This window comes from Bombina bombina, chromosome 3 (assembly GCF_027579735.1).
Source record: "Bombina bombina isolate aBomBom1 chromosome 3, aBomBom1.pri, whole genome shotgun sequence".
NCBI lineage: Eukaryota > Metazoa > Chordata > Amphibia > Anura > Bombinatoridae > Bombina > Bombina bombina.
In genome coordinates, this window is record NC_069501.1 from 1,290,683,539 (window position 1) to 1,290,707,967 (window position 24,429).

The 24,429-nt window shown below is 40.2% G+C and overlaps 1 protein-coding gene across 1 annotated transcript in view; it reads left to right on the top strand.

The window, feature by feature from the left end:
- Positions 1–24,429, top strand: part of DNHD1 (dynein heavy chain domain 1) — a 1,127,964-nt gene that overhangs the window by 1,074,241 nt on the left and 29,294 nt on the right. Inside the window, exon 39 of the mRNA XM_053705693.1 lies at positions 9,453–10,246. Within this exon, the coding sequence (XP_053561668.1) occupies positions 9,453–10,246 (794 nt within the window). The remainder of the gene's footprint in view (positions 1–9,452; positions 10,247–24,429) is intronic.

The following is a 24,429-nucleotide window of genomic DNA, read 5'->3' on the forward strand; positions in this document are numbered from 1 at the left end:
TTTTGCTCCTTCTGGTTCTTCTTTTTAAGAGTGATTTTTTCAAAATCATCATGGAGCAATCGTTTGTGCTGCTGGTGGCTCCAGCATGGCCGCTCAGGTTTTGGTATATGGTTCTTGTTCGGATGTCCAGTTGCCAACCAGCCAATTTAGGCCAGACCTTATATTTTAAGATTAGTTTTTTCCGTCAGGAAATCAAATTATTAAATTTGATGGTATAGAAATTAAAACGCTTAGTGCTTAGTCATAGAGGTTTCTCTGACTCAGTGATTAATACTATGTTGCAGGTTCGTAAATCTGTGTCTGGAAAGAGTTATTATCGAGTTTGGAAGACTTACATCTTATGATGCTCTTCTCATAATTTCTCTTGCCATTCTTTTAGAATTCCTAGGATTTTATGGTTTCTTCATAAGGTTTTGTCTGCAAGTTTCTTGAAAGGACAAATCTCTGCTCTTTCTGTGCTGTTTCACAGAAAAAATTGCTAATCTTTCTGATATTCTTTGTTTTGTTCAGGCTTTGGTTCGTATCAAGCCTGTCATTAAGCCAATTTCTCCTCCTTGGAGTCTTAATTTGGTTCTGAGGGCTTAACAGGCTCTTCCGTTTGAGCATATGCATTCTTTGGACATTGAATTACTTTCATGGAAAGTATTGTTCCTTTTGGCCATCTCTTCTGCTAGAAGAGTTTCTGAATTATCTGCTCTTTCTTGTGAGTCTCCTTTTCTGATTTTTCATCAGGATAAGGTGGTTTTGCTGTCTTTATTTACATTTTTACCTCAAGTTGTGAATTCTAACAACATTAATAGAGGAATTATTGTTCCTTCCTTGTGTCCTAAATCCTAAGAATTCTTTGGAAAGATCCTTACATTCTTTGGATGTGGTGAGAGCTTTGAAATATTATGTTGAAGCTACTAAGATTTCAGAAAGACTTCTAGTCTATTTGTTATCTTTTCTGGTTTTAGGAAAGGTCAGAAGGCTTCTGCCATTTCTTTGGTGTCTTGGTTAAGCTTTTGATTCATCATGCTTATGTGGAGTCAGGTAAATCCCCGCCTCAAAGGATTACGGGCTCATTCTACCCGGTCAGTTTCTACTTCCTGGGCTTTTAAGAATTAAGCTTCTGTTGATCAGATTTGCAAAGCAGCAACTTGGTCTTCTTTGCACACATTTACTAAATTCTACCATTTAGATGTTTTTTCTTCTTCAGAAGCAGTTTTTGGTAGAAAAGTACTTCAGGCAGCTGTTTCAGTCTGATTCTTCTGCTTATAATTTCAGTTTTTTTCATTATAAAGATTAAAACTTTTGATTTGGGTTGTGGATTGTTTTTTCAGCGGAATTGGCTGTCTTTATTTTATCCCTCCCTCTCTAGTGACTCTTGCGTGGAAGTTCCACATCTTGGGTATTTGCTATCCCATACGTCACTAGCTCATGGACTCTTGCTAATTACATGAAAGAAAACATAATTTATGTAAGAACTTACCTGATAAATTAATTTCTTTCATATTAGCAAGAGTCCATGAGACCCACCCTTTTTTTTTGGTTATGATTTTTTTGTAGAAAGCACAATTATTCCAATTCCTTGTTGATGCTTTCGCTCCTTTCTTATCACCCCACTTCTTGGCTATTCGTTAAACTGAATTGTGGGTGTGGTGAGGGGTGTATTTATAGGCATTTTGAGGTTTGGGAAACTTTGCCCCTCCTGGTAGGAATGTATATCCCATACGTCACTAGCTCATGGACTCTTGCCAATATGAAAGAAATGAATTTATCAGGTAAGTTCTTACATAAATTATGTTTTTGTCTTTAGTAATAGTCTCTCAGGTAACACACTTCTTATCTTTAGTAATACTCTCTCAGGTAACACACTTCTTGTCTTTAGTAATACTCTCTCAGATAACACACTTCTTGTCTTTAGTAATAGTCTCTCAGTTAACACACTTCTTGTCTTTAGTAATAATCTCTCTCAGGTAACACACTTCTTGTCTTTAGTAATAATCTCTCTCAGGTAACACACTACTTGTCTTTAGTAATACTCTCTCAGGTAACACCCTTTTCTTTTACAAAGATATGACAAGTCCACGGATTTCATCCTTAATTGTGGGATATTAACCTCCTGCTAACAGGAAGTGGCAAAGAGCACCACAGCAGAGCTGTATATATAGCCCCTCCCCTTCCCCTCCACCCTCAGTCATTCTCTTTGCCTGTGTTATACTAGGAAGACATGGTAAAGTGAGGTGTTAGTTTTAGTTTCTTCAATCAAGAAGTTTTTTATTTTAAATGGTACCGGTGCGTACTATTTTCCTCAGGGGGATATGGAAGAAGATTTCTGCCCTGAGGTTTGATGATCTTAGCATTTGTAACTAAGATCCACACTGGTTTCCACAAGACTTCTGAAGGTAACCATGAGACATCTTCAGTGTGGAGACCGGTTTCATGCTACAAGCAGCATTAAGGTATGTGCAGCCTTTTTTTCTGAGGAGACTTGGTGTATCAGAACTGGCTGGCATTATTTCCCTGTATGGGAATGGGGTAAGCAGTAAATCCTATTTTAGAAGAGGGGTATTACTGGAGTCCCTATATTATATTTTTCAATAGTTGACTTTATTTGGGCATTATGTGACATGGGAGACATTGGAAAAAAACAATGTTTTACGTTTTTTATTTTTGGCATTTAAACTTGTTTGTTTTATGTTTGAGGGGTTGTATACTGTGTGTACATCAACTTTGGTGCAAAACCGCATTCCCATGCGGTTTTGTTTGGGCCTACTCCGACTTTGACCTTAAGGGGCGGGGCTTATTTTCACGCGCTTAGATGTGCACTTCCTTCAGGCTAAGCAGCAGAAAGCAGTAACTCAGTGGCTCCTGGACTGTGTAGCTGGTCTGAAGGGTTGGAAACTTGTTTCGAAGTACCCTGGGGGCAGGTAGGCACCACAGCAGAGCTGTGGCAAGGTGCAGAGGGTATTTTTAGCTATCTTTTGACTAGTTGTTGATATAAGTACTTTTAAGCCTTATTTCTGCCCTTGCTTCTGGATGCAGTAATTTTTGGATTAACCAACGATATTAAGTTAACTTTGGGGATAATTTAACGTTAATTGAGCATTTTGGAAAAATTGTTCACTTTTTCTTTTCTTAAAGGCACAGTACACGTTTTTTCAAATGTTTATTTTATGCAATTAATAAGTGTTTAAACGACTTTTGTGGTATTACTAGTCTGTTCAACATGTCTGACATTGAGGTTTCTCAATGTTCTATGTGTTTAGAAGCTATTGTGCAACGCCCTCTAACATTGTGTAACTTTTGTACTGAAAGGGCCTTACAATGTAAAAAGCATATTTTAAATAAAATAAGTGTGCCTAAGGATGATTCTCAGTCTGAAGAGAATTAGGATATGCCATCCAATTCTCCCCAAGTGTCACAACCTTTAACCCCCACACAAGCGACGCCAAGTACTTCTAGTACGTTTAATTCTTTTACTCTGCAGGAGATGGTTGCAGTTATGTTAACTACCCTTACAGAGGTATTGTCTAAATTACCAGTGTTGCAGGGTAAACGCAGTAGGTCAAGTATTAATGTAAATACTGAATCCTCTGATGCTTTATTAGCTATTTCCGATGTTCCCTCACAGTGCTCTGAGTTGGGGATCAGGGAATTACTGTCTGAGGGTGAAATTTCTGATTCAGGGAATGTTTTGCCTCAGACAGATTCAGATGCTATGTCATTTAAATTTAAGCTTGAACACCTCCGCCTGTTACTTAGGGAGGTTTTAGCGACTCTGGATGATTGTGATCCTATTGTGATTCCTCCAGAGAAATTGTGTAAAATGGATAAATATTTGGAAGTACCTACTTACACTGATGTTTTTCCAGTTCCTAAGAGAATTTCAGAAATTATTAGAAAGGAATGGGATAGATCAGGTATACCGTTTTCTCCCCCTCCTAATTTTAAGAAAATGTTTCCCATATCAGATACCATTCAGGACTCATGGCAAACGGTCCCTAAGATAGAGGGAGCTATATCTACCCTAGCTAAGAGTACTACTATACCCATTGAGGATAGTTGTGCTTTCAAGGACCCTATGGATAAGAAATTAGAGGGTCTACTAAAGAAATTATTTGTTAATCAGGGGTTTCTTTTACAACCTACGGCTTGCATTGTTCCAGTAACTACTGCAGCAGCTTTTTGGTTTGAGGCTCTAGAAGAGTCTCTTAAGGTTGAGACTCAATTAGATGACATCTTAGATAGAATTAAGGCTCTCAAGCTAGCTAATTATTTTATTACTTATGAAGCTTTTCAAATTGCTAAATTAGCATCAAAAAATGCAGGATTTGCTATTTTAGCACGTAGAGCATTATGGCTCAAATCTTGGTCTGCTGATGTGTCATCAAAACATAAGCTTTTAGCTATTCCCTGTAAAGGTAAGACCCTTTTCGGGCCAGAATTTAAGGAAATCATTTCTGATATTACAGGAGGTAAAGGCCATGCCCTACCTCAGGATAAGTCGGTTAAAATGAGGGGTAAACAGAATAATTTTCGTTCCTTTCAGAACTTTAAAGGAAGACCCCCCACTTCTTCTTCTTCTACAAAGCAGGAAGGGAATTTTACCCAATCTAAGTCAGTCTGGAGACCCAATCAGAACTGGAATAAGGGTAAACAATCCAAAAAGCCCACTGCTTATCCTAAGACAGCATGAAGGGGTGGCCCCCGATCCGGGACCGGATCTAGTAGGGGGCAGACTCTTTCTTTGCTCAGGCTTGGGCAAGAGATGTTCAGGATTCCTGTGCACTAGAAATAGTGACCCACGGGTATCAATTGGAATTCAAGGATTTTCTCCCAAGAGGGAGATTTCATCTTTCAAAGTTATCTGCAAACCAGATAAAAAGAGAGGCGTTCTTACACTGTGTAAAAGACCTTTCTACTATGGGAGTAATTTGTCCAGTTCCAAAATTGGAACAGGGACAGGGGTTTTACTCAAACCTATTTGTGGTCCCCAAAAAAGAGGGAACGTTCAGACCCATTTTAGACCTCAAGTGCTAAACAAATTTCTAAGAGTTCCATCATTCAAGATGGAGACAATTCAAACAATTTTACCAATGATCCAGGAGGGTCAATATATGACTACTGTGGATTTGAAGGATGCTTACCTTCATATTCCAATCCACAAAGATCATTATCAGTTTCTAAGGTTTGCCTTCTTGGACAAACATTATCAGTTCGTGGCTCTTCCTTTCAGGTTGGCCACAGCACCCAGAATCTTCACAAAGGTTCTAGGGTCTGTTTTGGCGGTTCTCAGACCGCGAGGGATAGCGGTGGCGCCTTATCTGGATGATATTCGGATTCAGGCATCAACATATCATCTGACAAAATCTCACACCGACACAGTGTTGTCTTTTCTGAGAACTCACAGCTGGAAGGTGAACATAGAGAAGAGTTCACTTGTCCCACAGACAAGGGTTCCTTTCTTGGGAACTCTGATAGACTCGGTAGCCATGAAAATATTTCTGATGGAGGTCAGAAAATCAAAGATTCTGAATACTTCCTGAGCACTTCAGTCCATTCCTCGGCCATCAGTGGCTCAGTGTATGGAGGTAATTGGATTAATGGTAGCGACAATGGACATTGTTCCGTTTGCTCGCTTTCATCTCAGACCACTACAACTGTGCATGCTCGGACAGTGGAATGGGGATTATGCGGATTTATCTCCTCAGATAATTCTGGATCAAGAGACCAGAAACTCTCTTCTTTGGTGGTTGTCGCCGGATCATCTGTCCCAGAGGACTTGTTTCCGCAGACCCTCGTGGTTGATAGTGACAACAGATGCCAGCCTTCTGGCCCTGGGTGCAGTTTGGAACTCCCTGAAGGCTCAGGGTGTTTGGACTCAAGTGGAGTCTCTACTTCCAATCAATATTCTGGAACTGAGAGCAATATTCAATGCGCTTCTGGCGTGGCCTCAGTTGGCTTCGGCCAAATTCATCAGATTCCAGTCGGACAACATCACGACTGTGGCATACGTCAATCATCAGAGGGAAAAAGGAGTTCCTTAGCGATGATAGAGGTATCCAAGATAATCAGTTGGGCAGAGGCCCACTCTTGTCATCTGTCAGCAATCTACATCCCAGGAGTAGAGAACTGGGAAGCAGATTTTCTAAGTCGACAGACTTTTCATCCGGGGGAGTGGGAACTTCACCCGGAGGTATTTGTCTCATTGATTCTCAGATGGGGCAGACCGGAATTGGATTTGATGGCATCTCGACAGAGTGCCAAGCTTCCAATATACGGATCCCAGTCAAGGGATCCTCAGGCCGAACTGATAGATGCCTTGGCAGTGCCTTGGTTGTTCAGCCTAGCTTATGTGTTTCCGCCGTTTCCTCTCCTCCCACGCGTTATTGCTCGAATCAAACAGGAGAGAGCTTCAGTGATCCTGATAGCGCCTGCGTGGCCACGCAGGACTTGGTATGCGGATCTAGTGGACATGTCCTCTCTGTCACCGTGGAAACTTCCATTGAGACAGGACCTTCTCATTCAAGGGCCTTTCCAACATCCAAATCTAATTTCTCTGCAGCTGACTGCGTGGGGATTGAACGCTTGATTTTTTCGAAGCGAGGATTCTCTGATTCAGTTATCAATACTTTGATACAGGCTAGAAAGTCTGTCACTAGAAAAATCAATCATAAGATATGGCGTAAATATCTTTATTGGTGTGAATCCAAGGGTTACTCATGGAGTAAGGTTAGGATTCCTAGGATTCTGTCTTTTCTCCAAGAAGGATTGGAAAAAGGGTTATCAGCGAGTTCCTTAAAGGGACAAATTTCAGCTTTGTCAATTCTGTTTCACAAACGTTTGGCAAATGTACCAGATGTTCAGTCTTTTTGTCAGGCTCTATCTAGAATTAAGCCTGTATTTAGACCTATTACTCCTCCCTGGAGATTGAAATTAGTTCTTCAAGTTCTTCAAGGGGTTCCGTTTGAACCTATGCATTCCATACATATTAAACTGTTATCTTGGAAAGTTCTGTTTCTGGTTGCTATTTCTTCTGCTCGAAGAGTATCTGAGCTTTCAGCGTTACAGTGTGATTCGCCTTATCTTATTTTTCATTCTGATAAGGTGGTTTTACGTACCAAACCTGGTTTTCTTCCTAAAGGTTGTTTCAAATAAGAATATTAATCAGGAAATTGTTGTTCCTTCCTTGTGTCCTGATCCTTCTTCTAAGAAGGAGTGTCTGTTACATAACCTGGACGTGGTCCGTGCCTTAAAGTTTTACTTACAGGCAACTAAGGATTTCCGTCAATCATCTTCATTATTCATTGTTTATTCTGGAAAGCGTAGGGGTCAGAAAGCTACGGCTACCTCTCTTTCTTTTTGGCTGAGAAGTATCATCCGCCTGGCATATGAGACTGCTGGACAGCAGCCTCCTGAAAGAATTACGGCTCATTCTACTAGGGCTGTGGCTTCCACATGGGCTTTTAAAAACTATGCATCTGGGTCGTCCCTTCACACTTTTTCCAAATTTTACAAATTTGACACTTTTGCTTCTTCTGAGGCTATTTTTGGGAGAAAGGTTCTTCAAGCAGTGGTGCCTTCCATTTAGGTTCCTGTCTTGTCCCTCCCTTTCATCCGTGTCCTATTGCTTTGGTATTGGTTTCTCACAAGTAAGGATGAAATCCGTGGACTCGTCATATCTTTGTAAAAGAAAAGTAAATTTATGCTTACCTGATAAATTAATTTCTTTTACGATATGATGAGTCCACGGCCCACCCTGTTATTTTAAGACAGTCACTTCTACACCTTTTTAGCCTTTCCTTTTCTCTTCCTATAACCTTCGGCCGAATGACTGGAAGTGGAGGGGAAGGGAGGGGCTATATATACAGCTATGCTGTGGTGCTCTTTGCCACTTCCTGTTAGCAAGAGGTTAATATCCCACAAGTAAGGATGAAATCCGTGGACTCGTCATATCGTAAAAGAAATTAATTTATCAGGTAAGCATAAATTTACTTTTTGTCTTTAGTAATACTCTCTCAGGTAACACACTTCTTGTATTTAGTAATACTCTCTAAGGTAACACACTTCTTGTATTTAGTAATAGTCTCTCAGGTAACACACTTCTTGTCTTTAGTAATAGTCTCTCTGGTAACATACTTCTTGTCTTTAGTAATAGTCTCTCTGGTAACACACTCCTTGTCTTAAGTAATACTCTCTCAGGTAACACACTTCTTGTCTTTAGTAATAGTCTCTCAGGTAACACACTTCTTGTCTTTAGTAATAGTCTCTCTGGTAACACACTTCTTGTCTTTAGTAATAGTCTCTCTGGTAACACACTTCTTGTCTTTAGTAATAGTCTCTCAGGTAACACACTTCTTGTCTTTAGTAATACTCTCTCAGGTAACACACTTCTTGTATTTAGTAATGCTCTCTAAGGTAACACACTTCTTGTCTTTAGTAATACTCTCTCAGGTAACACACTTCTTGTATTTAGTAATACTCTCTAAGGTAACACACTTCTTGTATTTAGTAATAGTCTCTCAGGTAACACACTTCTTGTCTTTAGTAATAGTCTCTCTGGTAACATACTTCTTGTCTTTAGTAATAGTCTCTCTGGTAACACACTTCTTGTCTTTAGTAATAGTCTCTCAGGTTACACACTTCTTGTCTTTAGTAATACTCTCTCAGGTAACACACTTCTTGTCTTTAGTAATACTCTCTCAGGTAACACACTTCTTGTCTTTAGTAATAGTCTCTCTGGTAACACACTTCTTGTCTTTAGTAATAGTCTCTCTGGTAACACACTTCTTGTCTTTAGTAATACCCTCTCAGGTAACACACTTCTTGTCTTTAGTAATAGTCTCTCAGGTAACACACTTCTTGTCTTTAGTAATAGTCTCTCAGGTAACACACATCTTGTCTTTAGTAATAGTCTCTCTGGTAACACACTTCTTGTCTTTAGTAATAGTCTCTCTGGTAACAACCTTCTTGTCTTTAGTAATAGTCTCTCAGGTTACACACTTTTTGTCTTTAGTAATACTCTCTCAGGTAACACACTTCTTGTCTTTAGTAATACTCTCTCAGGTAACACACTCTCAATGAATTTGTGCTTGGAAAAGAGAGCTTTGAGCTGACTTATTACTCCCTGCTAGAGTGGCAGCCAGCAATATGGTGTATACTGTTCAATTGCTCTACCCTGTCACTGGGCAAGGAACATAGGGTTATGGCTAAGGTGTCATTTTCCAGCTATTTCCTTCAGCTCACTGATATCCTCAGTTGCACCTGTCCTTGCTGATATGTGACTTGTATTTTCTTTCTGCACATCTCATTTTCAGTTTTGTTTTATCCCAGTCCCATCGGTGTCTAACTTTACATTTAACCTAACCCCCATTGCTTCAGGCCAATTGCATCTTTTTTTTCCTGAGGCTTTGTATGATCAATACCTTAAGCTCTTCTCTCAATCTCATACCATTAATTTAATACAGGATCCTGGTTATCGAATGCTGTGTCTTGTACCCATGTCTCCTCCCTTTGGGAACCATCATCGCTTCATGTGAGTGAGGGGCTACTACATGCAGCAATACAGAACTATGGCCAGGAGTTTCTGTCTGACCTGCTCATCACTCAGGATCTCTGGATTCCTGAAGATTCAAACAAACCTCTGAGCTACCTAGATAGAAATAAACTGAGGATCCCCATGCTAGAGCAGCACAGATTCTATGACAAGGTGTGCACCATACTCCCTAAAAGGAAAAATGTGGAACTTTTGATTCTAGAGACATTAGGTCAATTGCTAGACCATCTTATGGGGCTGGAGGAACAAACTGTTGTGCTAAACAAGCAGCTGGTGGACCTGGGACAGAGTCACCAAAACAGTATAGAGCAAAGTTGGACAAGTTGTCCTTTGTATAACTTTCTCCTGGAGGAATGGAGCAAACTAACTCAACTAGTCACACAATGTTTGAGGGACATAAATAATGCAGCTTCTCCTTGTCTCTGTGAGAGGTGTCATCATGTAAGGAATGCTGTCTATATGGGCTCCTTGCCCCAAGGGTGGAACGTATATCCTTCTGAAGCTGCTCTGACGCCACTTAACTGGGTGAATAATCTTCAGTTACGTATAAAGATGCTCTTCAGTTATGTGTCGGCATCATCTACGCTCAGCATGACCTACAACCTAAGTGTGTTCCAACATCCAAGCTTGTTCCTTCACGGCATCCTGCAGAAGAAGGCTCAGGAAGAGCACCAAAGCCTGGAGCAGTACTCCCTGAGAATGCAGGTAGGTATCTGTATAGGTACACACAGGTAGGATCACTGGTGTCAGATCTATAAACCACAGAGATACTCAGGATCTGCATGCTCTTCCTTGCTCAGCTGATATGTGTCTTCCCCTCCTCACACGCGACTAACCCCTTTGCTTGGTTTCAATAACCCTCTATACATATTTCACACACAGCCCCACTGCTAAGCTCCCAGCCACCTCCTCCTGCACACATGCCAAGCTCCAAGCCACTCCCCCTGTGCACATGCCAGCCCTGCTGCTCAGCTCCCAGCCACACCCCTCTTGGCACATGCCAACCCTGCTGCTAAGCTCCCAGCCACCCCCCGTGCACATACCGGCCCTGCTGCTAAGCTCCCAGTCATTCCCCCTGTGCACATGCCGGCCCTGCTGCTCAGCTCCCAGCCACTCCCCCCTGGGCACATGCCAACTCTGCTGCTAAGCTCCCAGCCACTCCCCTTGCGCACATGTCCGCCCTGCTGCTAAGCTCCAGCCACTCACCCTGCGCACATGCCAAGCTCCAAGCCACTCCCCCTGTGCACATACTAAGCTCCCAGACACTCCCCCTTCGCAAATGCTGTCCCTGCTGCTAAGTTCCCAGACATTTCCCCTGGGCATATGCCAAGCTTCAAGCCACTCCCCCTTGTGCACATGCTAAGCTCCCAACCATTCCCCTTGCAAACGTGCAGGCCCTGCTGCTAAGCTCCCAGCCACTCCCCCCTGTGCACATGCCAAGCTCCCAGCCATTCCCCCTGTGCACATGCTAAGCTCCCAGCCACTCCTCCTGCGCATATGCCAGCTCCAAAACACACTCCCCCTGTGCACATGCTAAGCTCCCAGCCACTCCCCCTGTGCACATGCTAAGTTCCCAGCCACTCCCCCTGCGTACATGCACACAGAACCATCTATAAATATACACATACATGTAGACATTTATACATACACATACTGACATACAGAGATACACATACACATATTTCTTTCATGTAAGTGGCAAGAGTCCATGAGCTAGTGACGTATGGGATATAGATTCCTACCTGGAGGGGCAAAGTTTCCCAAACCTCAAAATGCCTATAAATACACCTCCCACCTCACTCATACCTCAGTTTTACAAACTTTGCCTTTGTTGGAGGATGGTGAAGCAAGTTGTGCTTGATTTCTTCAGTGATAGGCGCTTCTAAGCATTATGAAGCCCAATTCCTCTCAAAGTACAGAGTTTGTCTGAGAGATGTGAAGGAGTATTTGCCTGATGATGCCATGTTTTAGCCTATGGGAAATCTGTACTAAGGCTCTCTGTAATCAGTCACAGAGATTCATCTGCTGCCTCCCTTTATAGAGCGACATTATACTCCTCTACCATTACCTCTGCTAATGTTTTAGTACTTGTTTAGCTGTCTGCTATATACTCTTGTACCATTACCTCTGCTAATGTTTTAGTACTGGTTTAGCTGTCTGCTATATACTCTTGTACCATTACCTGTGCTGATATGTTTCAGTACTGGTTTAGCTGTCTGCTATATACTCTTGTACCATTACCTCTGCTGATATGTTTCAGTACTGGTTTAGCTGTCTGCTATATACTCTTGTACCATTACCTCTGCTGATATGTTTCAGTACTAGTTTAGCTGTCTGCTATATACTCTTGTACCATTACCTCTACTGATATGTTTCAGTACTGGTTTAGCTGTCTGCTATATACTCCTCTACCATTACCTCTGCTGATATGTTTCAGTACTGGTTTAGCTGTCTGCTATATACTCTTGTACCATTACCTCTGCTAATGTTTTAGTACTGGTTTAGCTGTCTGCTATATACTCTTGTACCATTACCTCTGCTGATATGTTTCAGTACTGGTTTAGCTGTCTGCTATATACTCTTGTACCATTACCTCTGCTAATGTTTTAGTACTGGTTTAGCTGTCTACTATATACTCTTGTACCATTACCTCTGCTGATATGTTTCAGTACTGGTTTAGCTGTCTGCTATATACTCTTGTACCATTACCTCTGCTGATATGTTTCAGTACTGGTTTAGCTGTCTGCTACATACTCTTGTACCATTACCTCTGCTGATATGTTTCAGTACTGGTTTAGCTGTCTGCTATATACTCTTGTACCATTACCTCTGCTGATACGTTTCAGTACTGGTTTAGCTGCCTGCTATATACTCTTGTACCATTACCTCTGCTGATATGTTTCAGTACTGGTTTAGCTGTCTGCTATATACTTTTGTACTATTACCTCTGCTGATACGTTTCAGTACTGGTTTAGCTGTCTGCTATATACTCTTGTACCATTACCTCTGCTGATACGTTTCAGTACTGGTTTAGCTGTCTGCTATATACTCTTGTACCATTACCTCTGCTGATGAGTTTCAGTACTGGTTTAGCTGTCTGCTATATACTCTTGTACCATTACCTCTGCTGATATGTTTCAGTACTGGTTTAGCTGTCTGCTATATACTCTTGTACCATTACCTCTGCTGATATGTTTCAGTACTGGTTTAGCTGTCTGCTATATACTCTTGTACCATTACCTCTGCTGATACGTTTCAGTACTGGTTTAGCTGTCTGCTATATACTCTTGTACCATTACCTCTAGTGATATGTTTCAGTACTGGTTTAGCTGTCTGCTTTATACTCTTGTACCATTACCTCTGCTGATACATTTCAGTACTGGTTTAGCTGTCTGCTATATACTATTGTACCATTACCTCTGCTGATACGTTTCAGTACTGGTTTAGCTGTCTGCTATATACTCTTGTACCATTACCTCTGCTAATATGTTTCAGTACTGGTTTAGCTGTCTGCTATATACACTTGTACCATTACCTCTGCTGATATGTTTCAGTACTGGTTTAGCTGTCTGCTATATACTCTTGTACCATTACCTCTGCTGATATGTTTCAGTACTGGTTTAGCTGTCTGCTATATACTCTTGTACCATTACCTCTGCTGATATGTTTCAGTACTGGTTTAGCTGTCTGCTATATACTCTTGTACCATTACCTCTGCTGATACGTTTCAGTACTGGTTTAGCTGTCTGCTATATACTCCTATACCATTACCTCTGCTGATACGTTTCAGTACTGGTTTAGCTGTCTGCTATATACTCTTGTACCATTACCTCTGCTGATATGTTTCAGTACTGGTTTAGCTGTCTGCTATATACTCTTGTACCATTACCTCTGCTGATACGTTTCAGTACTGGTTTAGCTGCCTGCTATATACTCTTGTACCATTACCTCTGCTGATATGTTTCAGTACTGGTTTAGCTGTCTGCTATATACTTTTGTACTATTACCTCTGCTGATACGTTTCAGTACTGGTTTAGCTGTCTGCTATATACTCTTGTACCATTACCTCTGCTGATACGTTTCAGTACTGGTTTAGCTGTCTGCTATATACTCTTGTACCATTACCTCTGCTGATGAGTTTCAGTACTGGTTTAGCTGTCTGCTATATACTCTTGTACCATTACCTCTGCTGATATGTTTCAGTACTGGTTTAGCTGTCTGCTATATACTCTTGTACCATTACCTCTGCTGATATGTTTCAGTACTGGTTTAGCTGTCTGCTATATACTCTTGTACCATTACCTCTAGTGATATGTTTCAGTACTGGTTTAGCTGTCTGCTTTATACTCTTGTACCATTACCTCTGCTGATATGTTTCAGTACTGGTTTAGCTGTCTGCTATATACTCTTGTACCATTACCTCTGCTGATATGTTTCAGTACTGGTTTAGCTGTCTGCTATATACTCTTGTACCATTACCTCTGCTGATACGTTTCAGTACTGGTTTAGCTGTCTGCTATATACTCCTCTACCATTACCTCTGCTGATATGTTTCAGTACTGGTTTAGCTGTCTGCTATATACTCTTGTACCATTACCTCTGCTGATACGTTTCAGTACTGGTTTAGCTGTCTGCTATATTCTCTTGTACCATTACCTCTGCTGATACATTTCAGTACTGGTTTAGCTGTCTGCTATTGTAATACTCTGACCAATGTAAAATTGGTTTTGTTGCTCTTGTGTTATTTGTCTCAGCAAAGTATTTGATTTTACTAAGATCAGTAACTGTGAGCTTTTTAGTCGTAGGAACAGTTAGATAAATAACACTGAATATAAAGAAAGCAAGTGCACATTAATACAGAGACTTTCTAATAAGCAGTGATAGGTTGCAGATTGAGATCTCTGCAGTCTGGTATGAAAACGTAAATTAGCTTTAGTGCAGCATATCCATTATAGCGATGATAGAGGTTTCAGCAAGTTTGGCAATCAATCTTCACACACTCACACCGGGATAAAATATATACAGTAGTTATACATTCATCCATTAGTAAAGCACAGATAATATTTGGTGTTTCAGTCACAAGTATCAAAGTAAAGAACTGGAATGCTTTAGAGGATATCGTAATTGTGCTTACCGACTTTAGACCAAAATGAGCAGTATGATACCTTAGTCAGAAGTTCGAGTTTGGGGAGAAGTTCATCCGTCAGCGTGTGGAGGAAAGTGAAGCCGGTGAGAGTGTGACTCACTTCCGGTTGCGGTAAGGAGTTCTGAAGGAAACCGCTACTGAATGTACTGAATAGAAGCTGCAGTTACCGGTACAGGATACGATACTTTGGAGACTGTGATAAAGTTGATTTGTTCTTGTACAAGTAGTTGATGAAAGTAAAGGTAGTTGTCGCTGGTTCAAAAATCAGAGGTGAAATACTACCAAGGACCTGGAAATAAAACTATGAAATAGAGCTGACTCTACACAGAGCTAACTGAGCGTAGGACAACAATTAACAGGCAAGGTGCATATGGTACTGATAGGTTAAATAGGGTTTGGTTAATAGTAGGAGGGATCTGTCTTAAAGGTATATTACATCTCCCCCCCCCGTTAAAGAATCACCCCCGGTGATTCAGGATGAGGTTTAGAGGGGTAACGCAGATGGAAGCGCCTAAGAAGTCTTGGAGCAGTAATCTCTGAGTGAAGCTGCCAAGAATTCTCCTCTGGTCCATAACCCTTCCATTGGATGAGATATTCCAATCTCTTTCTCCTAATACGAGAGTCTAAAATACTTTCGACCTCGAAGTCCTCCTGACTGTTCGAGAGTAAGGGAGGAGGATCTACCAAATGCAATCTGTTTCTGTCCGATGTGTAAGGTTTTAATAAAGAGACATGAAAAGTGTTATGAATCTTGTAATGTCTTGGTAATTTGAGTCGTACTGCATTGGGATTGATGATTTTGTCTATCAGGAATGGTCCTATAAACTGATTTGCTAATTTTTTACTAGGTATCTGTAACCTCAAATATTTAGTGGATAAGAGTACTTGATCACCCAACTTATAAACTGGTGAGGGTCGATGTCTCTGATCATAATAATGTTTTTGTCGGTCTTTAGCTTGAACTAGGTGTGTCTTTATTTGTTCTAAGCGATCTTGTAATGTAGTGATATATGTTGTAGCACCTGGGGAGTTGACTGGAGTGTTTGATAGAGTGATTGATGTGGGGTGAAAACCATATGTGGCAAAAAATGGAGTCATCTTTGTTGAGGAGGATACAGAGTTGTTGTATGAGAATTCTGCCATGGGTAGGTATGTTACCCAATCATCCTGTAAATGTGTAATATAACACCTGAGGTACTGTTCTAAGGTTTGATTCAATCGTTCAGTTAGACCATTGGTCTGAGGGTGGAATGCTGTAGAATAACGTGTATCAATCTTTAGTAATTTACAGAGTGATCTCCAGAAAGCGGAGGTGAACTGAGTACCCCTGTCAGTTATAATGGTTGATGGTAAACCATGTAACCGGACTATAGCTCTGATGAAGGCTTTTGCTGTTATGTAAGCAGTGGGAAGAGCCTTCAGTGGTGTAAAATGAGCAAGTTTGGTTAATTGGTCTACTACAACGAATATCGTATTGTAATGTTGTGACTCTGGTAATTCAACAATAAAGTCCATGGATATGGTACTCCATGGTCTATCAGGTATTGGTAGCGATGTTAAGTAACCAATAGGTTTCCTGTGTTCAATCTTGTTTCTGGCACAGACATTACAACCAATGATATACTCAGTTATAGTCTTTTCCATTTGAGGCCACCAAAAATTTTGTTTAGTTAACTCAATAGTCTTTTGAATTCCTGTATGTCCAGATAAAAAATTGTCATGAGTGTTGTTTAATATAATCTGTCGTTGAGACTCAGGGATGAATAACCTTCCCTTGTTGTAGAATAATCCTGTTGTAGGATCCTTGACACACTCTGGGGGTATGTGTATCTCAGTTTGTAGAGCGGTTAGAATCTCAGTCTCTAGATTAGTAAGAGTACCCAGAATCTTTTCTTCTGGTATAATTGATGTTGTGATACTTAATGGTTGGTTGGAATCAAATTGTCTTGATAAAGCGTCAGCTTTTACATTTGCTATACCTGGCCGATATGTAATCAGAAAATTAAAGCGATCCAAGAAAAGTGTCCACCGTACTTGACGGGAAGAAAGAGTCTTATTAGTCCTCAAGTATTCAAGGTATTTATGGTCAGTGTAAATTAGAAAGGGTTCTTTTGTTCCTTCTAATAGGTGTCTCCAATGTTCTAGCGAGCGTTTTATAGCTAGTAACTCTTTGTCACCAATAGAGTAATTGTTCTCTGCTGGTAAGAAGGTCTTGGAATAAAATGCTATAGGATGGATCTGGTTAGTCTCCTTGTTTTGTTGTGATAGTACAGCTCCGATTCCAGAATTGGAAGCATCTACTTCTAATATAAATGGTTGGTTGTAATCAGGTAAGGTTAAAACTGGAGCTGAAGTGAAAAGTCTTTTAAGCTTATTAAAAGCTTCTTTGGACTCTTCTGTCCAATGAAATTTGTGTCTAATACTAGTCAGTTGTGTAAGGGGTTTTACTACGGAGGAAAATCCTTTAATAAATTTCCTGTAAAAATTTGCAAACCCCAGAAACCTCTGGAGTGAGCGTACAGTTGAGGGTTCTGGCCAATCTATAATTGCCTGGATCTTTTGTTGATCCATCTCAATTTTGTTAGGTTTTAGAATGTATCCCAAGAATTTTATTTCAGATGTATGAAAGATACATTTCTCCAACTTAGCATATAACTTGTTTTGTCTAAGTCTAGATAAAACCCAACGTACGTGTTTCTCATGTTCAGTCATGTCTTTGGAATATATCAAGATATTATCCAAATAGATGATTACACAAACGTCAGTGAGATCATGGAAAATCTCATTTATGAAATGCTGGAAGGTTGCCGGAGCATTACATAATCCGAAGGGCATAACATTGTATTGGAATAGTCCGTATCTAGTGCGGAAAGCGGTTTTCCACTCATCACCCTTTTTGATACGGATTAGATTGTATGCTCCTTTTAGATCCAGCTTTGAAAATACCGTGGCTCCTGTAAGTCTTTCTAATAGCTCAGGTATTAAAGGGAGAGGGTAACGGTTCTTTATTGTAATTTTGTTTAAGGCTCTATAATCGATGATGGGACGTAAAGTTCCATCTTTGTTTTTCACAAAAAAAATCCCAGCGGCTGCGGGAGAGGTAGAGTGTGTAATAAACCCCTTTCTTAAATTATCATCCAAATAGGAACGTAAATCTTGTAGCTCATTTTGATTCATTGGGTATATTTTGCCATGAGGTATTTGAGAACCAGGAATAATATCAATGGGACAGTCAAATGTCCTATGTGGTGGTAGATTTTCAGCTTCTTTCAAATCAAATACATCTGCCAGATCCTGATAAACACATGGAATACCCTGTTCCATAGTAGCAATGGAAACCTGTGGGTAGCAAGTCTTAGAACAATAAGGTGAATTTAGCTTTACAGAGTTTTGTGTCCAATCAATTAGAGGATTATGAGTCACTAACCATGTATAACCCAAAATAACTGAATGTTGTGCTATAGGAATTATGTCGAATGTGACATATTCAGTGTGTATGTTAGATGTGGTTAATAGGAGAGGTATGGTGTGATGAGTGATTGGTCCTTTCTGAATGAAAGTGCCATCAATTAACTTGACAAAAACTGGATTTGCTTTGCACACAGTGGGTATTTTATTTCTATTTACAAAATCAGTGTCAATATATACTCCAGTCGCCCCAGAATCTATCAGTCCTTCAGTCTGTAGGTTGTCTTGATCCCACTGTAAAGAAAGGGGAATAGTTAGATGTTGTGTCTTTGAGGTGTTATCTATGTGTTTAACAAATACTGTCTTACCCTTTCTTTGTTTAGCTAACAAGGGACAATCACTCACAGAGTGCTCTTTATGTGCACAATAAAGGCAGAGATTTGATAACCTTCGTCTTATCTTTTCCTCTGAGGAAAGAGGACCCCTTATAGCTCCTATTTCCATGGGTATAGGATTGGAGGAGCTCTTTTCTTGTGTTACAGGTGTGGGGTATGAGCGTCTTGGGACTGTCTCATAAAGTGATCTCTCTGCTTTACGTTCTCTTAAGCGTCTGTCAAGAGTGATGCAAATCTTTATGAGAGCTGCTAAAGAGTCAGGCATTTCAAGGCGTGAAAGTTCATCCTTTAGACTCTCAGATAGTCCCAACCTAAACTGATTTCTGAGGCTAACCTCATTCCATTGTGAGTCTGAAGCCCACATCTGAAAATCAGTGATGTATTCCTCAACACTTCGCTTGCCTTGTTTAAGGGCACGTAATTTAGACTCTGCATTAATCTGAATGTTTGTGTCTTCATATAAGATAGACATAGCAGAAAAAAAGTCTTGCAAAGAATCTAATACGGGATCATTAGTTTCATACAGCCTATTAGCCCATGTTCTAGGTTCCCCAAGTAAGTAGGAAATAGTTGTGCAAACTTTGATTTTCTCACTATGGTAAGTCCTAGGTCTCATAGTGAAAAGTAAATTGCACGCATTTTTAAAATCCCTAAAGGCAGAACGTTTACCTGCAAAAGGTGTGGGAGGCTGAATTTGAGGTTCAGGAGTTGCCTGCTCTTTAGGGGTTAAACAGTCTTTAATTAATGCTTTTAGTGCAGTATTCTCTGCTTGTACCTCTGTTAAGCCACGTGCAAGGTAGTCCAATTTTTGATGTATATTATTGAACTCATTCTGAATCTCTTGTGGTTCCATGACTTAAAGAGTTAAACAAACAGGTGGTTTTTTGGCCTGTTAATACTGTAATACTCTGACCAATGTAAAATTGGTTTTGTTGCTCTTGTGTTATTTGTCTCAGCAAAGTATTTGATTTTACTAAGATCAGTAACTGTGAGCTTTTTAGTCGTAGGAACAGTTAGATAAATAACACTGAATATAAAGAAAGCAAGTGCACATTAATACAGAGACTTTCTAATAAGCAGTGATAGGTTGCAGATTGAGATCTCTGCAGTCTGGTATGAAAACGTAAATTAGCTTTAGTGCAGCATATCCATTATAGCGATGATAGAGGTTTCAGCAAGTTTGGCAATCAATCTTCACACACTCACACCGGGATAAAATATATACAGTAGTTATACATTCATCCATTAGTAAAGCACAGATAATATTTGGTGTTTCAGTCACAAGTATCAAAGTAGAGAACTGGAATGCTTTAGAGGATATCGTAATTGTGCTTACCGACTTTAGACCAAAATGAGCAGTATGATACCTTAGTCAGAAGTTCGAGTTTGGGGAGAAGTTCATCCGTCAGCGTGTGGAGGAAAGTGAAGCCGGTGAGAGTGTGACTCACTTCCGGTTGCGGTAAGGAGTTCTGAAGGAAACCGCTACTGAATGTACTGAATAGAAGCTGCAGTTACCAGTACAGGATACGATACTTTGGAGACTGTGATAAAGTTGATTTGTTCTTGCACAAGTAGTTGATGAAAGTAAAGGTAGTTGTCGCTGGTTCAAAAATCAGAGGTGAAATACTACCAAGGACCTGGAAATAAAACTATGAAATAGAGCTGACTCTACACAGAGCTAACTGAGCGTAGGACAACAATTAACAGGCAAGGTGCATATGGTACTGATAGGTTAAATAGGGTTTGGTTAATAGTAGGAGGGATCTGTCTTAAAGGTATATTACAGCTATATACTCTTGTACCATTACCTCTGCTGATACATTTCAGTACTGGTTTAGCTGTCTGCTATATACTCTTGTACCATTACCTCTGCTGATATGTTTCAGTACTGGTTTAGTTGTCTGCTATATACTCCTCTACCATTACCTCTGCTGATATGTTTCAGTACTGGTTTGGCTGTCTGCTATATACTCTTGTACCATTACCTCTGCTGATATGTTTCAGTACTGGTTTAGCTGTCTGCTATATACTCTTGTACCATTACCTCTGCTGATACATTTCAGTACTGGTTTAGCTGTCTGCTATATACTCTTGTACCATTACCTCTGCTGATATGTTTCAGTACTGGTTTAGTTGTCTGCTATATACTCCTCTACCATTACCTCTGCTGATACGTTTCAGTACTGGTTTAGCTGTCTGCTATATACTCTTGTACCATTACCTCTGCTGATATGTTTCAGTACTGGTTTAGCTGTCTGCTATATACTCCTGTACCATTACCTCTGCTGATATGTTTCAGTACTGGTTTAGCTGTATGCTATATACTCCTGTACCATTACCTCTGCTGATATGTTTCAGTACTGGTTTAGCTGTCTGCTATATACTCTTGTACCATTACCTCTGCTGATATGTTTCAGTACTGGTTTAGCTGTATGCTATATACTCCTGTACCATTACCTCTGCTGATATGTTTCAGTACTGGTTTAGCTGTCTGCTATATACTCTTGTACCATTACCTCTGCTGATATGTTTCAGTACTGGTTTAGCTGTCTGCTATATACTCTTGTACCATTACCTCTGCTGATATGTTTCAGTACTGGTTTAGCTGTCTGCTATATACTCTTGTACCATTACCTCTAGTGATATGTTTCAGTACTGGTTTAGCTGTCTGCTATATACTCCTCTACCATTACCTCTGCTGATACGTTTCAGTACTGGTTTAGCTGTCTGCTATATACTCTTGTACCATTACCTCTGCTGATACATTTCAGTACTGGTTTAGCTGTCTGCCATATACTCTTGTACCATTACCTCTGCTGATATGTTTCAGTACTGATTTAGCTGTCTGCTATATACTCTTGTACCATTACCTCTGCTGATAGGTTTCAGTACTGGTTTAGCTGTCTGCTATATACTCTTGTACCATTACCTCTGCTGATATGTTTCAGTACTGGTTTAGCTGTCTGCTATATACTCTTGTACCATTACCTCTGCTGATATGTTTCAGTACTGATTTAGCTGTCTGCTATATACTCTTGTACCATTACCTCTGCTGATATGTTTCAGTACTGGTTTAGCTGTCTGCTATATACTCTTGTACCATTACCTCTGCTGATACGTTTCAGTACTGGTTTAGCTGTCTGCTATATACTCTTGTACCATTACCTCTGCTGATATGTTTCAGTACTGGTTTAACTGTCTGCTATATACTCCTCTACCATTACCTCTGCTAATACGTTTCAGTACTGGTTTAGCTGTGCTATATACTCTTGTACCATTACCTCTGCTGATATGTTTCAGTACTGGTTTAGCTGTGCTATATACTCTTGTACCATTACCTCTGCTGATACGTTTCAGTACTGGTTTAGTTGTCTGCTATATACTCTTGTACCATTACCTCTGCTGATACGTTTCAGTACTGGTTTGGGTGTCTGCTATATACTCTTGTACCATTACCTCTGCTGATATGTTTCAGTACTGGTTTAGCTGTCTGCTATATACTCTTGTACCATTACCTCTGCTGATACGTTTCAGTACTGGTTTAGCTGTCTGCTATATACTCCTCTACCATTACCTCTACTGATATGTTTCAGTACTGGTTTAGCTGTCTGCTATATACTCTTGTACCATTACCTCTGCTGATATGTTTCAGTACTGGTTTAGTTGTCTGCTATATACTCTTGTACCATTACTTCTGCTGATACGTTTCAGTACTGGTTTAGCTGTCTGCTATATACTCTTGTACCATTACCTCTGCTGATATGTTTCAGTACTGGTTTAACTGTCTGCTATATACTCTTGTACCATTACCTCTGCTGATATGTTTCAGTACTGGTTTAGCTGTCTGCTATATACTCTTGTACCATTACCTCTGCTGATACGTTTCAGTACTGGTTTAGCTGTCTGCTATATACTCCTCTACCATTACCTCTACTGATATGTTTCAGTACTGGTTTAGCTGTCTGCTATATACTCTTGTACCATTACCTCTGCTGATATGTTTCAGTACTGGTTTAGCTGTCTGCTATATACTCTTGTACCATTACTTCTGCTGATACGTTTCAGTACTGGTTTAGCTGTCTGCTATATACTCTTGTACCATTACCTCTGCTGATATGTTTCAGTACTGGTTTAACTGTCTGCTATATACTCTTGTACCATTACCTCTGCTGATATGTTTCAGTACTGGTTTAACTGTCTGCTATATACTCTTGTACCATTACCTCTGCTGATATGTTTCAGTACTGGTTTAACTGTCTGCTATATACTCTTGTACCATTACCTCTGCTGATATGTTTCAGTACTGGTTTAGCTGTCTGCTATATACTCTTGTACCATTACCTCTGCTGATATGTTTCAGTACTGGTTTAGCTGTCTGCTACATACTCTTGTACCATTACCTCTGCTGATACGTTTCAGTACTGGTTTAGCTGTCTGCTATATACTCCTGTACCATTACCTCTGCTGATACGTTTCAGTACTGGTTTAGCTGTCTGCTATATACTCTTGTACCATTACCTCTGCTGATACGTTTCAGTACTGGTTTAGCTGTCTGCTATATTCTCTTGTACCATTACCTCTGCTGATACGTTTCAGTACTGGTTTAGCTGTCTGCTATATACTCTTGTACCATTACCTCTGCTGATATGTTTCAGTACTGGTTTAGCTGTCTGCTATATACTCTTGTACCATTACCTCTGCGGATATGTTTCAGTACTGGTTTGGGTGTCTGCTATATACTCTTGTACCATTACCTCTGCTGATATGTTTCAGTACTAGTTTAGCTGTCTGCTATATACTCTTGTACCATTACCTCTGCTGATATGTTTCAGTACTGGTTTAGCTGTCTGCTATATACTCTTGTACCATTACCTCTGCTGATATGTTTCAGTACTGGTTTGGGTGTCTGCTATATACTCTTGTACCATTACCTCTGCTGATATGTTTCAGTACTGGTTTGGGTGTCTGCTATATACTCTTGTACCATTACCTCTGCTGATATGTTTCAGTACTGGTTTAGCTGTCTGCTATATACTCTTGTACCATTACCTCTGCTGATACGTTTCAGTACTGGTTTAGCTGTCTGCTATATACTCTTGTACCATTACCTCTGCTGATATGTTTCAGTACTGGTTTAGCTGTCTGCTATATACTCTTGTACCATTACCTCTGCGGATATGTTTCAGTACTGGTTTAGCTGTCTGCTATATACTCCTGTACCATTACCTCTGCTGATATGTTTCAGTACTGGTTTAGCTGTCTGCTATATACTCTTGTACCATTACCTCTGCTGATATGTTTCAATACTGGTTTAGCTGTCTGCTATATACTCTTGTACCATTACCTCTGCTGATATGTTTCACTACTGGTTTAGCTGTCTGCTATATACTCTTGTACCATTACCTCTGCTGATATGTTTCAGTACTGGTTTGGGTGTCTGCTATATACTCTTGTACCATTACCTCTGCTGATATGTTTCAGTACTGGTTTAGCTGTCTGCTATATACTCTTGTACCATTACCTCTGCTGATACGTTTCAGTACTGGTTTAGCTGTCTGCTATATACTCTTTTACCATTACCTCTGCTGATACGTTTCAGTACTGGTTTAGCTGTCTGCTATATACTCCTGTACCATTACCTCTGCTGATATGTTTCAGTACTGGTTTTAGGTGTCTGCTATATACTCTTGTACCATTACCTCTGCTGATATGTTTCAGTACTGGTTTAGCTGTCTGCTATATACTCTTGTACCATTACCTCTGCTGATACGTTTCAGTACTGGTTTAGCTGTCTGCTATATACTCTTGTACCATTACCTCTGCTGATATGTTTCAGTACTGGTTTAGCTGTCTGCTATATACTCTTGTACCATTACCTCTGCTGATATGTTTCAGTACTGGTTTAGCTGTCTGCTATATACTCTTGTACCATTACCTCT